At 36.7% G+C, this 13129-nt stretch overlaps 1 protein-coding gene across 2 annotated transcripts in view; it reads right to left on the bottom strand.

Moving 5' to 3' along the window:
• Window positions 1-350: 350 nt before the first annotated feature.
• rnf20 (ring finger protein 20, E3 ubiquitin protein ligase) overlaps window positions 351-13129 on the bottom strand; it is a 17025-nt gene continuing 4246 nt past the window's right edge. The window contains exons 8-22 of one of the 2 annotated variants that reach the window (XM_048175668.1): window positions 12990-13129; window positions 11798-11872; window positions 10752-10871; window positions 9244-9423; window positions 8091-8226; window positions 7865-7986; window positions 7621-7777; window positions 5379-5673; window positions 5132-5249; window positions 4861-5010; window positions 4557-4769; window positions 3839-3964; window positions 1400-1540; window positions 1149-1253; window positions 351-1061 (exon numbers count right to left, since the gene is read on the bottom strand). The exon at window positions 12990-13129 is cut by the window's right edge and continues 7 nt beyond it. In XM_048175668.1, coding sequence (XP_048031625.1) covers window positions 885-1061; window positions 1149-1253; window positions 1400-1540; window positions 3839-3964; window positions 4557-4769; window positions 4861-5010; window positions 5132-5249; window positions 5379-5673; window positions 7621-7777; window positions 7865-7986; window positions 8091-8226; window positions 9244-9423; window positions 10752-10871; window positions 11798-11872; window positions 12990-13129 — 2255 coding nt within the window. In that variant the 3' untranslated portion in view covers window positions 351-884. Of the gene's footprint in view, window positions 1062-1148; window positions 1254-1399; window positions 1541-3838; window positions 3965-4556; window positions 4770-4860; window positions 5011-5131; window positions 5250-5378; window positions 5674-7620; window positions 7778-7864; window positions 8008-8090; window positions 8227-9243; window positions 9424-10751; window positions 10872-11797; window positions 11873-12989 lie in introns of both variants that reach the window. The other variant, XM_048175667.1, reaches the window with a different exon arrangement.

The raw sequence follows: 13129 nt of genomic DNA on the forward strand, positions 1-13129 counted from the left end.
AAAAAAAAAAAAAACTTTTTGTGTCCTTGTTACACGGATTTGCTATAGTAATAACAGTAAATTACAAGCAACTAAACCTAATCCTAACTCAAATTCTAACCCCATAGTAATTACTCTGCAAGAAGGGCACCTTAAAATAAAGTGTAACCAAAAATGTATTAATATACTAAATCATTCTTAATTTAAAAATAATGTGGAAAGAAACTTTCCAAAGTTGATTAATAAACTATTACCATTGCACAAAGTACTTAATCTATACAAATATACTATACAAGTTTTTTTTTTTTTTAGTATCAGCAAAATTACATATTAGTGTCAACTTTAAGAAGGAAGCAAAAAGTCATTGTCAATACATTTCAATATTTTAATGGATTTCAATGAAGCAGTTGCACAACCATCACTGTAGGCAGTCAAAACAGACAATACAAAAATTACAATAACCACTGTTCAAGCAAACTGAACGCAAATAAACTAATGCCCAGTCAACTAGGCAGCTTGTTTTCAATGACAGGTCTGTAGACTTACTAATGTTGGTGGGTTCACATTGGCTCTGGGTAGTAAATGTAAAGTTGAGGTGGAATGAGAGATCTGGTCGAGGCAGTATTAACTCAAAAGAAGTCAACAAACATTCAGGACACTCCTGAAAGCAAGCAGCAGCTTTTATGAGTGAAAAATGCTTGCTAAGGCAGACCTGTGGAATGTGACCAGGTTAGTTCTGCTAAACCGATGCTAGAACATCTATTGAACATGTTGGTTTCTGTAATGTAATTTCAAATGGAATGTAAAACTGTTGATGTTCACTTAGCATTACAGGACAAGCTCCACCCGCAGAACAATGTTGAGGAACTGGACCAAACAGATGCAGATACCGTGAATCTTAAGTCTCATCCAATGTAGATGCGATGGAAATCATTGGCACCAAATGCAGCATTGCACTTCGGGCACTTTCTCTGACGGGTGTCGTAGCGCGTCTTCACGCACTCAAAACAGAAAACGTGGAAGCATTTTGTCAAAACAGCGTCCTTTACACGTGAATTGCAGCATGGACACGTCAACCGGGCCTGCAAAACAGGAAAAAAAAGATCCTTAAAGGCCATGAACACAAAACTATTTCTGGTCCTCCATACAAATGGACAACATAAAATGACCTTGTATTCGTTTATTTCTTCATTCAGGATCTCATCTCCATTTCGAATGTTCTCTGCAGGTTTCTTGGCCTTCTCTATCTTCCTGCGCAGTTTGGAAATATCCTCCTAATGAGATAAAACAAACATAATGGTAAAAAATTCACAAAATGGACACTTCTATCCAACAGTATGTAGATCAACACCATTAAACCTTTGATTATGCACAGATGGCATTGAGCTAAAGAAGGGTTCAAACATCATGGTGTACGCACCTGTGCACGTCGGGCATTGAAAGACTCTTTCTCTCGAGAAATGCTGTTCTCAATCACCTCCTCTCTGACAGCACTCAACCTCTGCTGCACCCCCTCCAGCTGAGTGCGCACCTCCTCTGATAGCAGCACTGACTCCTGCGCCTAAGACAGAGAAAATTCATGTTAAATTAAACAAACAATTCAGTTAAGCAAAATTTCTCATTTTAGACTTCTAATGTGTGACTGGTGTTTTGTTTTGCTCTATCCTCTGTGCTTCCACGTTCGTTATCGCATCATGCGTCGGGTCAGGGGTTACGCTTCCGCCGCAAATCAATACATATGGTCGTCTGCTGGAAGCTAGTTATTTTAGTTTATAAAGTTTTAAATATGGATATTTTTCTTACAAAAACCCATCGCTTCACTTCAGAAGGCCTTTATGAACCCCTAGAGCCGTGTGGATTATTTTTATGATGGATGGATACATTTTTATGGGCTTCAAAATCTTGCCCCGCTTCTCTACCATTATAAAACTTGGAAGAGCCAGGATTTTTTTTGAAATATATCTCAAAATGTGTTCGTCATTTTAATTGTTGGGTGAACTATCCCTTTAATGTTGACATGTTCCCGGTTAAATAAATTAACATTACTTACACCATCATGAAAACAACAACAATAACCAATACAATTCAAAGTTTTACAATAATTACAATGTAATTAATGCTCTTTTTAATAAAACTATTATTTCTCAACAAGCTAATGCTTTGAGCATTTCTTGCATTCCAAAATAACTATAAGAACGCAGTAACAAATGTCATATTTCATGTATATTTAACAAATGTTCAGCTGTCCTTTTTAATAGTCCACTCATAGTCAGATGATTTGTGAATGCGGAATGCATACGAAAACGAGAGGCAGGATTTATCGTGTGAACAGTGCAATAGACCAATCATAGTCCGATGAAGGCATTGCCTTCTCTCTCGTGACTTTCCCCATTCATTCTCAATTACCCCCCACCAAACCCACAGCACACTTTAAACACGGGACACACCAAGCTGAATATTTTCATGTTATGAAAATATTCATGAATTGAATGCTCATCTAAGATCTAAATTTATAACAGCCTTATGTCTGTACTAAGCTAAGCTGATGGATGCTCAAAAACAGCCAGCCTTTATGGTGTCTGTTAATGGGCTCATGGGAGGCATGAAAGATGCTGCTTCTCACTATAACTTTATAGGTGCCCTAGAATCAAAAATTTAATTTAATTTGGCATAGTTGAATTACAAGATTCAGTACATGGAAAAGACATACAGTGAGTTTCAAACTCCATTGCTTCCTCCTTCTTATAAAAATCTCATTTGTTTAAAAGACCACCGAAGAACAGGCGAATCTCAACATAACACCGACTGTTACGTAACAGTCGGGATCATTAATATGTACGCCCCCAATATTTGCATATGCCAGCCCATGTTCCCAACATTATGAAAGGCATTACACAAGGGCAGCCAGTATTAACGTCTGGATCTGTGCACAGCTGAATCATCAGACTAGGTAAGCAAGCAAGGACAATATGGCAGATGGAGCAATAATAACAGACATGATCCATGATTACATGATATTTTTAGTGATATTTGTAAATTGTCTTTCTAAATGTTTCGTTAGCATGTTGCTAATGTACTGTTAAATGTGGTTAAAGTTACCATCATTTATTACTGTATTCACGGAGACAAGAGCCGTCGCTATTTTCATTTTTAAACACTTGCAGTCTGTATAATTCATAAACACAACTTCATTCTTTATAAATCTCTCCAACAGTGTGTAATGTTAGATTTAGCCACGGAGCACAGCCTCAAACTCATTCAGGATCAAATGTGAACATCCAAATAAATACTATACTCACATGATCCGATCCATGCATGCAGTATGCATGACGAACATCTTGTAAAGATCCATTTGAGGGTTATATTAGCTGTGTGAACTTTGTTTATGCACTGTATAACTGCACTTATAGTCGAGAGCTTGGGGGGGCAGGGAGCGAGAGATTTAAAGGGGCCGCGCATAGTTAATGATGCCCCAAAATAGGCAGTTAAAAAAATTAATTAAAAAAAATCTAAGGGGTATTTTGAGCTGAAACTTCACAGACACATTCAGGGGACACCTTAGACTTATATTACATCTTTTGAAAAGATGTTCTACGGAACCTTTAACCACTGTTGTTGCTACAATTAACAACAGTGTCACTTTAGAAAAGAAGTGATTTATCCACTTTTGAATGTCACATATCATCATACTTGCATTGTTTATTTTTTAACCATGGATTATTTTATCTTCTCAATTTTTTTGAGAAGGCACATGTATGTGCAATTTTACTTGTTGCATTTCCTCACATAGTATTTATGATGTTGCAAGTACACAAACTGCATGTGTGAGATAATCTGCATCTGTATGTTCTATATGTACCTTGCGTTTGTTCATTTCTAATGCCTGTGTGCGAAGACCCAGCTCCCTCTCTGCAGCGCTGATGGTGCCCTGCAGCAGACGCTCTTTCTCCTCTAGCTTCCGAACCACCTGCAGCTGAGCATCCACCTAAGAGAAAGACAGAAAAATAATTTTATGTTCTGTTCATTTGCATATCATTTAGGTCCTGTCAGTTAAAACATTCAAGCAAGTTTAAAGCATATTCATATATATAAGTGCAAGAAGCAAAAGAGAGCTCATGTGAACAACGAAATCAGTATTTGTCATTTAATTGTTCATTTGAGAGAATCATTCAAAAATGTAAAACAAGTAATGAATCACTTTCATTGAAGTATTATTGCTTATTGCACATGAACGGTCAAATACACACATTTATGTGTCAAAATTCTCGTATTGGACAGTATTCAAGTAAACACAGTTGGTTATGTCTTAAGTGGACCTAAACATTTAAGAAAGAAAACTGATGTGTAAATTGGATCTGTGCATTAGTTTTAAATTGACGGCAGCCTAATAAAACTAGTACTTCTTACTTGAATACTAGGAATCATGGGAATCATGTATGTTGTGTCAGAAGGGAGGGCCCACTGTTTTTGACTTTGATAACCGCTGCTATAACACTTTTTTCACTCAAGAATTCATTCATCATCATAGCAATTCATCTCAAAAAATGACAGCACCACAAAACTGCAAGCCCACCCACCTGTGTTTTAAGTGTGAGCAGCTGGTCAGCTAGCTCCTCTTTCTCTTCCTTGAGGAGTTTATGGATCTGGTTGGATTTGATGCGTTCGCTCATGAGTTTGAAGTTGGCATCATCTTTCTCTCTGAGCTGCTGCATCAGACGGATGTTCTGCTCCTGCATGTCTTCAAAAGCCTGACCAGTAACATCCATTTCACTCAGCAAAGCATCTTCCTCCTGAGAGAGAGAGAAAGAGAGACTGATTCAGACTTTTCCAGAAGAAAGTCTGTCATTCATTACTCAGTGTCAGTCTCATACTGAGCTTTACCTGCTTAGCAAGAGAGAGTTTCTTATTGAGTATATCGATCTGCTCCTCCACTGAGCGGATCTTTCTCAGGGCCTCTTCATCAGCCATCTTCTTTCCTTCCCTCCTCTCTCTCTCCTCCAGCTCTCGCAATCGCTGCCGGAGCTCCTCAGCCTGCAAAAACATGCATATAAACATTTTAGCACTGAAGTATTCTGAACTATTAATCTCTTTGCTTCCAATAATTTGTAAATTGAGCTCTATATAGTGTGTGCATGTCGATTTGGTTATATACCTCAGACTTTGCCTTCTTCTCCGCTGCCATCAGCTGTACTTTATCTCTCTGTTCTTTCGGTGCTGAGCGGTACATGTCCAACAACAACTTCATCTCCCTCTGGGACTCTTGGGCTTTCCTGTTTCATAATCACATCATTACCATCAGGTTCCTTATCATTTCCCTTCCCTATCCCCTAGCACTTCCCAAAGTCATTTTCATTATTATATTATTCATTATTTTCTTTATTACAATCATCATTACTGACTTGAGCTCCACCCGCACTATTTTCAGCTGCTCCACCTCCTTGCGTTTTGGTCCTCCAATCATAGCACAGCGTTCAACTGATAGGTCTTCTGATTGGCTGTTGCTGGTGCTGGCTTTCTCCCTTTCTTCTTTCACCACTACGCCTCCAGTACTCCCACGAGTCACCCTCTCTCTTTCTCTCTGTTCCTTCTCTTTTTCCTTGTCTTTTTCTTTCTCCTTTTCTTTTTCCTTTTCTTTTTCCTCCTCTTTCACCGCAGCCTCCGTGTCCGTACCCGGTTCAGTCTTAACAGTTGCACCTGAAGGGAAAAAATATCATATATAAGTTAGTAAAATAGAAGCAAAAGATAAATTCAACTATGACAATGCTATAACGCATAGTTCCTCAAATCCGGTCCTGGAGGGCCACTACCCTACAGAGTTTAGTTCCAACACTAACCAAACACACCTGAACAAGCTAGTCAAGGTCTTCAGAGTTACCAGAAAATTGCAGACGATGGTTTGATCATGGATCATGGTTTGAGCTAAACTCTGCAGGACAGATGGAGTCTCCAGGGCTGGATTTGAGGAACTCTGCTATAATGTAAAACAATACAGTGCATTTTATTATGACTGCACAATATAGAGAAATTACAATATTTTGTTTTTCTTTTATTGCAATATTTTTGGACACTGAATGGCTTTTCTGAGGTAAATGTAACGTTACGTGACATTGTTTACAAGCCGTTTTATTAATGTCTTTCCACGGTTGAAACACTGATTGAGCTATTACATGAGACATGATACAGATACTTTCTGATGTTCATTCATGTTTATTTTGTGCTGTAACTAGTAGTAAAGGCAAAGCAAGGCAATTTTATTTGTATAGCACATTTCATACACAATGGTAATTCAAAGTGCTTTACATAAAGAAGAACCAAATACATAATAATAATGGAACACATAAGAAATAGATATAATATTAAAAACAGAGAATTTCGCTATCTAGATGGAAGAGTTAGGAAATTTCAGGGAGTTTTTTGTTGTCCGTCAGAGCCGATCTAAATGGATCTATCCATCAGAGTGGATCTAAATGAATCTTCCTCACGCAGAAGGATAACTGTTTTTATTTGTCAGGCAGCTGTGCGTTTAAACAGTACTCTTACAGACAAATCTTCCTGGACTAACTCTATACAGAGCTGCATCCAGGGATAACCAAAAATAAATAAATAAATAAATAAATAAATATTAGTCACAGAGCTGCATCCAGGGATATCAAAAAAAAGAAAAGAAAAAAATCTTACTTCCTAATTCTCCCAGCTCTTTCAATCAGACAGCAAGATATAAAATGCATTAAAAGTCAGAAAATAAAAGATACATAAAATATATAAAATGCATTAAAAATGAAAAATAAAAAAAAGAGTTGAAAGAATATCTAGTAAAGTGGAAGAGATGATCGATTCACGTGCCCCTTGAACTGTGAAAATGATATTATTGTTTGAATTTTAAAATAAAATTGACAGAATTTGAAATCTGAGACTTTCTTTCATATCAAAAGTAATAAAGCACAAAGCTTATTCTGATTTATTGGGTAGGAGACGTGATACAAAGCTTTGTTCATTCATCAACAGAAAACAGCATAGACTGATTCTTGGCATTTAAGAATAATATTGGTTCTTCAAAATGAGAATCAATTAAAATTAAGAAATCAATATTTTTTTTTTTTTACACAGCCCTATTTTTTATCAATATTTTGAATTAGATTTTATCTTTATATTTTCTGTTTTCATTTTAACTAAAGTATTAATAATTGTATTGTTTGTCTTTTTTTATATATATAGTTTACTACTTATTATTTCAGTTTTAGTTATTTTATTACATCAACTTAAACTAAATGAAAATTTGAAATGTTGCCTTAGAAACTAGCTGAAATAAATAACTTATTTCAGTGTATTTCAAGTGACGTTTTTTATGTTTTTAGTTTTAGTTAATTATAATAACCCTGCTGCTTGCGTTACTGAGACACCATTTTTTAATGTATCGTGCAGTCCTGGATAAAATTACAATATTTATATTGTCAGCCATGTGAAAATCTTATTTTCATCATTTAGAAAAGTAATAACACACCTCACCCGAACAAGCCACACAATTTGAGGTATTATTCATATTCATCACACAAATGGTGCAGGATGAAATACAAAAAATTGAGTACATAGTTTAATACCTTAGCAAACACCACAAGTTAAAGATAAAAACGCAGTGTGTACCAGTTGTGCTGGGTGTGGCGGAGCCGCTATCTGGTTCTGTCTTCACAGTAACGTCACCCGTCAGGGCAGGTGTAAGCGGGGAGGCGGTCTCTTCCTTCACATCCATCTCTGTGCTGGACTGTGATTGGACAGCAGCATTACCTTTGGCAGCACGGAGCTGAGAAGAGACGACAGAAAATTCAGCAACCACTTATTTTCTTTTAGAGTAAATATTTATTTAGAGGCAATAAGTTTGTGTTCTCGCCTGGTTGAGCTCTTGCTGAGCCTCTCTCAGTCTGAGTTTATATTTAACCACCTCTCCCTTCATCTGCTGGTTATGAGTCTGCAGCGTACTGATCAAATGTCTCATCTCACGGTTTATAGGACCTGAGAAAGAACGAGAGGAGACTATAGAGTCAATTCAAATGCTGATCTAAGCAAAAATCGACAAAAATGAGAAAATCATTATAAAGAGAGCAAAGGAATGTTACCTGCTTGTTCATTAGCAGCTAATGTCTGCTCAAATTCGATCCTGAGCATCTCATACTCCTTGCGCACCTGTGCTAACGTGTCTTCCAACTGAATCACTTCAGTACGGACCTTACGCTGCAAAGATACCTCGTCATTCTGAAATAACACACATAAATCATCAATTGACTCATGCTTTAAAGGGTCAGTTCATCCAAAAATGACAATTCTCATTCTTCTGCACTGTTGATGCAGTGCAGTGCTTCTGTGTATACGTCTTATTGGGCAGCTTGTGAGTCAACATCACACGCACGCATAGTGAAGCTCACGTGAACAGCGTTGGCCAATACTGAGTCGGCGTTCTGAGGTAGAACCCGGAAGCCTGCACTGTGCTTACAATGTAAACAGCATAGGAAACTGACAGGAATAGGAAAGTGACATAGGAAAATGACAAAGTCAAAAGTTTTGTTTTTGCGCACCAAAAGTATTCTTGTTGCTTAAAATTAAGGTTGAACCACTGTAGTCACATGGACTATTTTTACTGTCTTTACTACCTTTCTGGGCCTTAAAAGTGGTAATTAAATTGCTGTCTATGGAGGGGTCAGAGAGCTCTCAGATTTCATCAAATATATCTTAATTTCTGTTCCATAGACCAACAAAGGACTTAGGGGTTTGGAACAACATAAGGGTGAGTAATTCAGTAACCAGATTCCACTTGAGCTTACCTTAGAATGAGCCATTTCTATCTCATACATCGCGGGTCCCCCCTCCATGTCAAGTCGGCATTATGCGGCAGCAGGTTTTTACAGTAGCCCTAAATGGACAAACACTCTACAGAGCGTGTTTCGTCACTATGTTGTTCTTCTAAATCATTCGTGTTTTTAGAGGCTACGTTGAATACACACAAAGTAGTATTAGCAGTAGTCGTCTGGTTTATTAGAAGCAGAGACGTTCATTGTTTGAATTAAGAAGAAACCTCATTGCTTCAGACAAGCTACTCTCTGCTCTCTCAGACGACAATATGTCGGCCAGACGGCCACCGTAGCTTCTCCAAAAGGGAGGGGTGCGAGGGGTGTGCGCCGTTAGTTGCAGTTCGCAACCTCACCGCTAGATGCCAATAAAATTTACACACTGCACCTTTAATTTACTGTTCATTCACATCATCACCCAACATACCTCCATGTGGTCCAGCTGCCGCAGGCGGGCGGTCCTGGTCGTGTTGAGCCGTGCTTTGGTCTCGTCCAGCTGAGATTTCAGCACCAGAGATTCATTATAGAGCACTGAGAACTGAGACTGCAGACAGCGATACTCAGCACTCTCCCTGGCCACCTCCTCAGCCCTGGACAACAACTCAACCTGACAGAGAGAGAGAACGATGCACATGCCGTTAGTGAATCTAAGTGATTCTAACAGCATTATTCGGTAGTGCACTTCAGTTCAAAAATTTAAGGTTGGTAAGATTGTTTGGTCCCACTTTATATTAGGTGGCCTTGACTACTATATACTTAACATAAAAAATAAGTACAATGTACTTATTGTGTTCATATTGTATTGCAAAACACTTTTGCTGCTCTTGATTTGGGATATGGATAAGGTTAGGGACAGGCTTGGTGGTATGGGTAGGTTTAAGGGTGAGTTAAGATGTAAGGGATGGGTCAACAGTGTAACTATAAATGTAATTAGAGAAATTAATTAGAGATGTAATTACATGCAGGCATTTTTAAAATATAAGTACAATGTAAAAACATGTATGTACACAATAAGTGCATTGTATCAAATGATTAATTTAAATGTAAGTATATAGCAGTTAAGGCCACCTAATATAAAGTGGGACCAATTTTTTTTTTTGCTTTTGTTTTTTTAAAGAAGTCTCTTATGCTCAGCAAAACTGCATTTATTTGATCACAAACAGTGCTGGGTAGATTACTTACAAATTGTAGCTGGTTATTGATTAATTCAGGTAATAAAATCAGACTACTTTTTGATTACTTTTAGATTACCCAGACTGGGGTTCATGAGTTTAATGAAAAGCTATTAAGTAATGAAAATATAAAAATGTAAAATTAAAATAATTTAAAAATAAAAACAATCAAAATAAAACACTTACTAAAAAAATGCTTCTTTTTTTATTCCTGCATGCCATGTGACCATTAACTGACATCAGAGAACTTTATTTATTTTTTATTTATTAATAATAATAATAATAATAATAATATTGACTTAATTTTATTTTTGACCGAACTTATTAACTTAAAATCTTAGGGGGCACGTCAAGTAAATACTTTAGGTCAAAGAGGTTCAGCTGACAAAAGATATGTATTTCAGTAATAAGTATTTCAAATAATTCCAGTTCCCATTAAATTTCAATCAGGTTTTGTTATTAATATTCTATTATTATTTTCCGTTCAGGGATAATGTGCAAGCTTTACTAAATTCCACCATTACTAAAGGAGCGTTTTTCTCTGTTCCAGATTATCTGTGTCTTCAAGTGACACATGATAAGAAGCTTTCTTTCAAGGACAAGATATAAAAGTGTGGGGTTGTAATTTTCCACTCCAAAGAGCTGAACAGTTGATTGCCTCTGAACATCAGATTTAGTCAGATATTGCCTGAACAGGAGGTCTTAAAATAAACATAAGTTTAATCTAACAAGTTAATGGTGTATGTGGTCTCGAGGGCTTTACCTTCATGTTATTGTTCTCCTGGTAAACTGTCTGCAGGTCCTGCTGGAGTTTCTGGAGCTCACTGAGCCGATTCTCCGCCAGCTCCCTGTTCTCCTCCAACTCACTGTCCATCTCCTCAAACTAACAAGAGATGAAACAAAACGATTTAATGGATTCAACCTTTATTATGAAGTCAGGAACCTTAACATAACAAACAACATTTATATAACAACATATTCAAAATTTATATAACACCATATTCTATAACACAATCTTTTTGCCAAAGACCTACCAATGTCATCAATATATGGTTGAGCAAGTCAGCAAAAATTAAAGGTACACTACTGTTCAAAAGTTTGGGGTGAAGCTTTTTTTGTAATGAATGATTCTTTTGTAATGAATACATTTAATTCAGCAGACACATTAAATTAAACTTAAAAAGTGACAGTAAAGACATTTATAATGTTACAAAAGATTTCTATTTTAAATAATTGCTTTTATTTTGAACTTCCTATTTAATCAAAGAATCCTGAAAAAAATTGCTTCACAGTTTCCACAAAAATATTAAGCAGCACAGCACTGATAATAATAATTAATTTTTTCTTGAGCAGCAAATCATCATTAGAATGATTTCTGAAGGACCATGCGATACTGAAGACTGGAGTAATGATGCTGAAAATTCAGCTTTGCATCACATGAATAAATTATGTTTTAAAATATATTCAAATAGAAAAGTTATTTTAAATTGTAATAATATTTCACAATATTAGTTTTAATGTATTTGTGTTCAAATAAAAGCAGCATTTGTGAGTATAAGAGACTTATTTTAAAAACATTTTAAAAAATCTTACCAACCACAAACCTTTCAATGGTAGTGTAAACTTGCTAGACTTTAAAAAAAAACGGTATATATTATGCACCTGCTAGAGGACTAAACCAGCCCAATGCTCATTTGATGTATTCAACGGTGCATAAATACCTGCTTACTTCATGTTTACAGTGAGATTCATTCATGCTAAGTGCAAACATTGACACCAAATGTTCACAGGATATGACTAGTCATTTACCTTTCTTTTGTTGATCGTGATGGTTCCACATACACTGCTTGCTTCGCCACACACCTTATAACCTTTACTGTTCACCTGGTTACGACGGAAGAGCACAATATCAGGTCTGCCACATTGTAAAACAATAAAAATACTATATCTCAGGTTTCCTATCACAAATGTCTGTCAGAGTCTACATAAAACAATGTTTGACATATCCCAGTGTCTTTTTTAAATCCACGTTTGCTATTAATGGTTATTTGCTGTTATTGCAGTAACCCTTACTACATTACCACTAACTGACATATAATTGCTGGTAACTAGTGAAAGGCTGTATTATATACAGCAGTAGCCTAAATTGAAGACTGAATAGTTCTTTGACTATTTATTAAAGTTAATTTGGGCCCAGGTGATGTCAGCAGAAAAGGAAACCCTTTTTAAACTTTTATTTCTTTAGAATAACATGCGATAATCAATCATGCTCAAAAAGACCAAGAACGTGTTTGAAATGAAAGTAGCAACAGATCTTTTCTTCTGTATTGTGACGTACATCCGGGTGTAATGGATAATCGAAAAATATATAATTGTAGTGTGGGACTTGGTTCTATGCATCGATTGTTGATTGGGTGGAGACAGATCTGAATGTCAGCTTGAAGTTGAAGGTGAGAAAGGGCGTGGCTTAAGCAAACTAAATGATTGGAGAAGTCCTGCATACATCACCAGATAGAAATCTGACGTTTCACCTAAAGATATGACATTTTAATAAAAAATTACGAGGTCAATTTTCACTTAAAAGGCCCGATATACTCATGTTGAAGTTCTTTGCTTAAGGGTAAAAGAACTTCGAAATACCTCTATAGAGGTCTCTATAAAGGCCGATCAGAAGAGCCAATCAGATGACGCAAAACTCGCGAGACAATTTTTCTATGCGTAGCTAAAATTTCTTCACTACATTAATCACGTCTGAAAAGGACAATAAATTTGCAATGTTGTTGTGGAGAGCGGAGACACTGCAACAACAGCAAGAAACTAGGGCTGTGATATTTTAGTGCAATTCAATTACCTTCACAGTGGTTGTTCGATTTAGCAAGCTGTTTTAAACTTCAGAATCTCCAAGTGAACTATGTTTTGGCCTGATTTTGCTTGAATTGTGGCCATAAGATGGCAAAAAGTGACCATTTTGATTTTATGTTGAGTAGCAAAAACCACTTACCCTTTCCAGCACCTCTGCGAGGTGTGCATTGAGACGATTCTCCCTCCGTCTAATTTTCTCCATGTCCCACTGCAGCTCCTCAATAAGTCCCTGCAGCTCACTGATCCTGTTATCAGCACGATTAGCCGCACGGCCCAAAG

Source organism: Megalobrama amblycephala, linkage group LG23 (genome assembly GCF_018812025.1).
Source record: "Megalobrama amblycephala isolate DHTTF-2021 linkage group LG23, ASM1881202v1, whole genome shotgun sequence".
NCBI lineage: Eukaryota > Metazoa > Chordata > Actinopteri > Cypriniformes > Xenocyprididae > Megalobrama > Megalobrama amblycephala.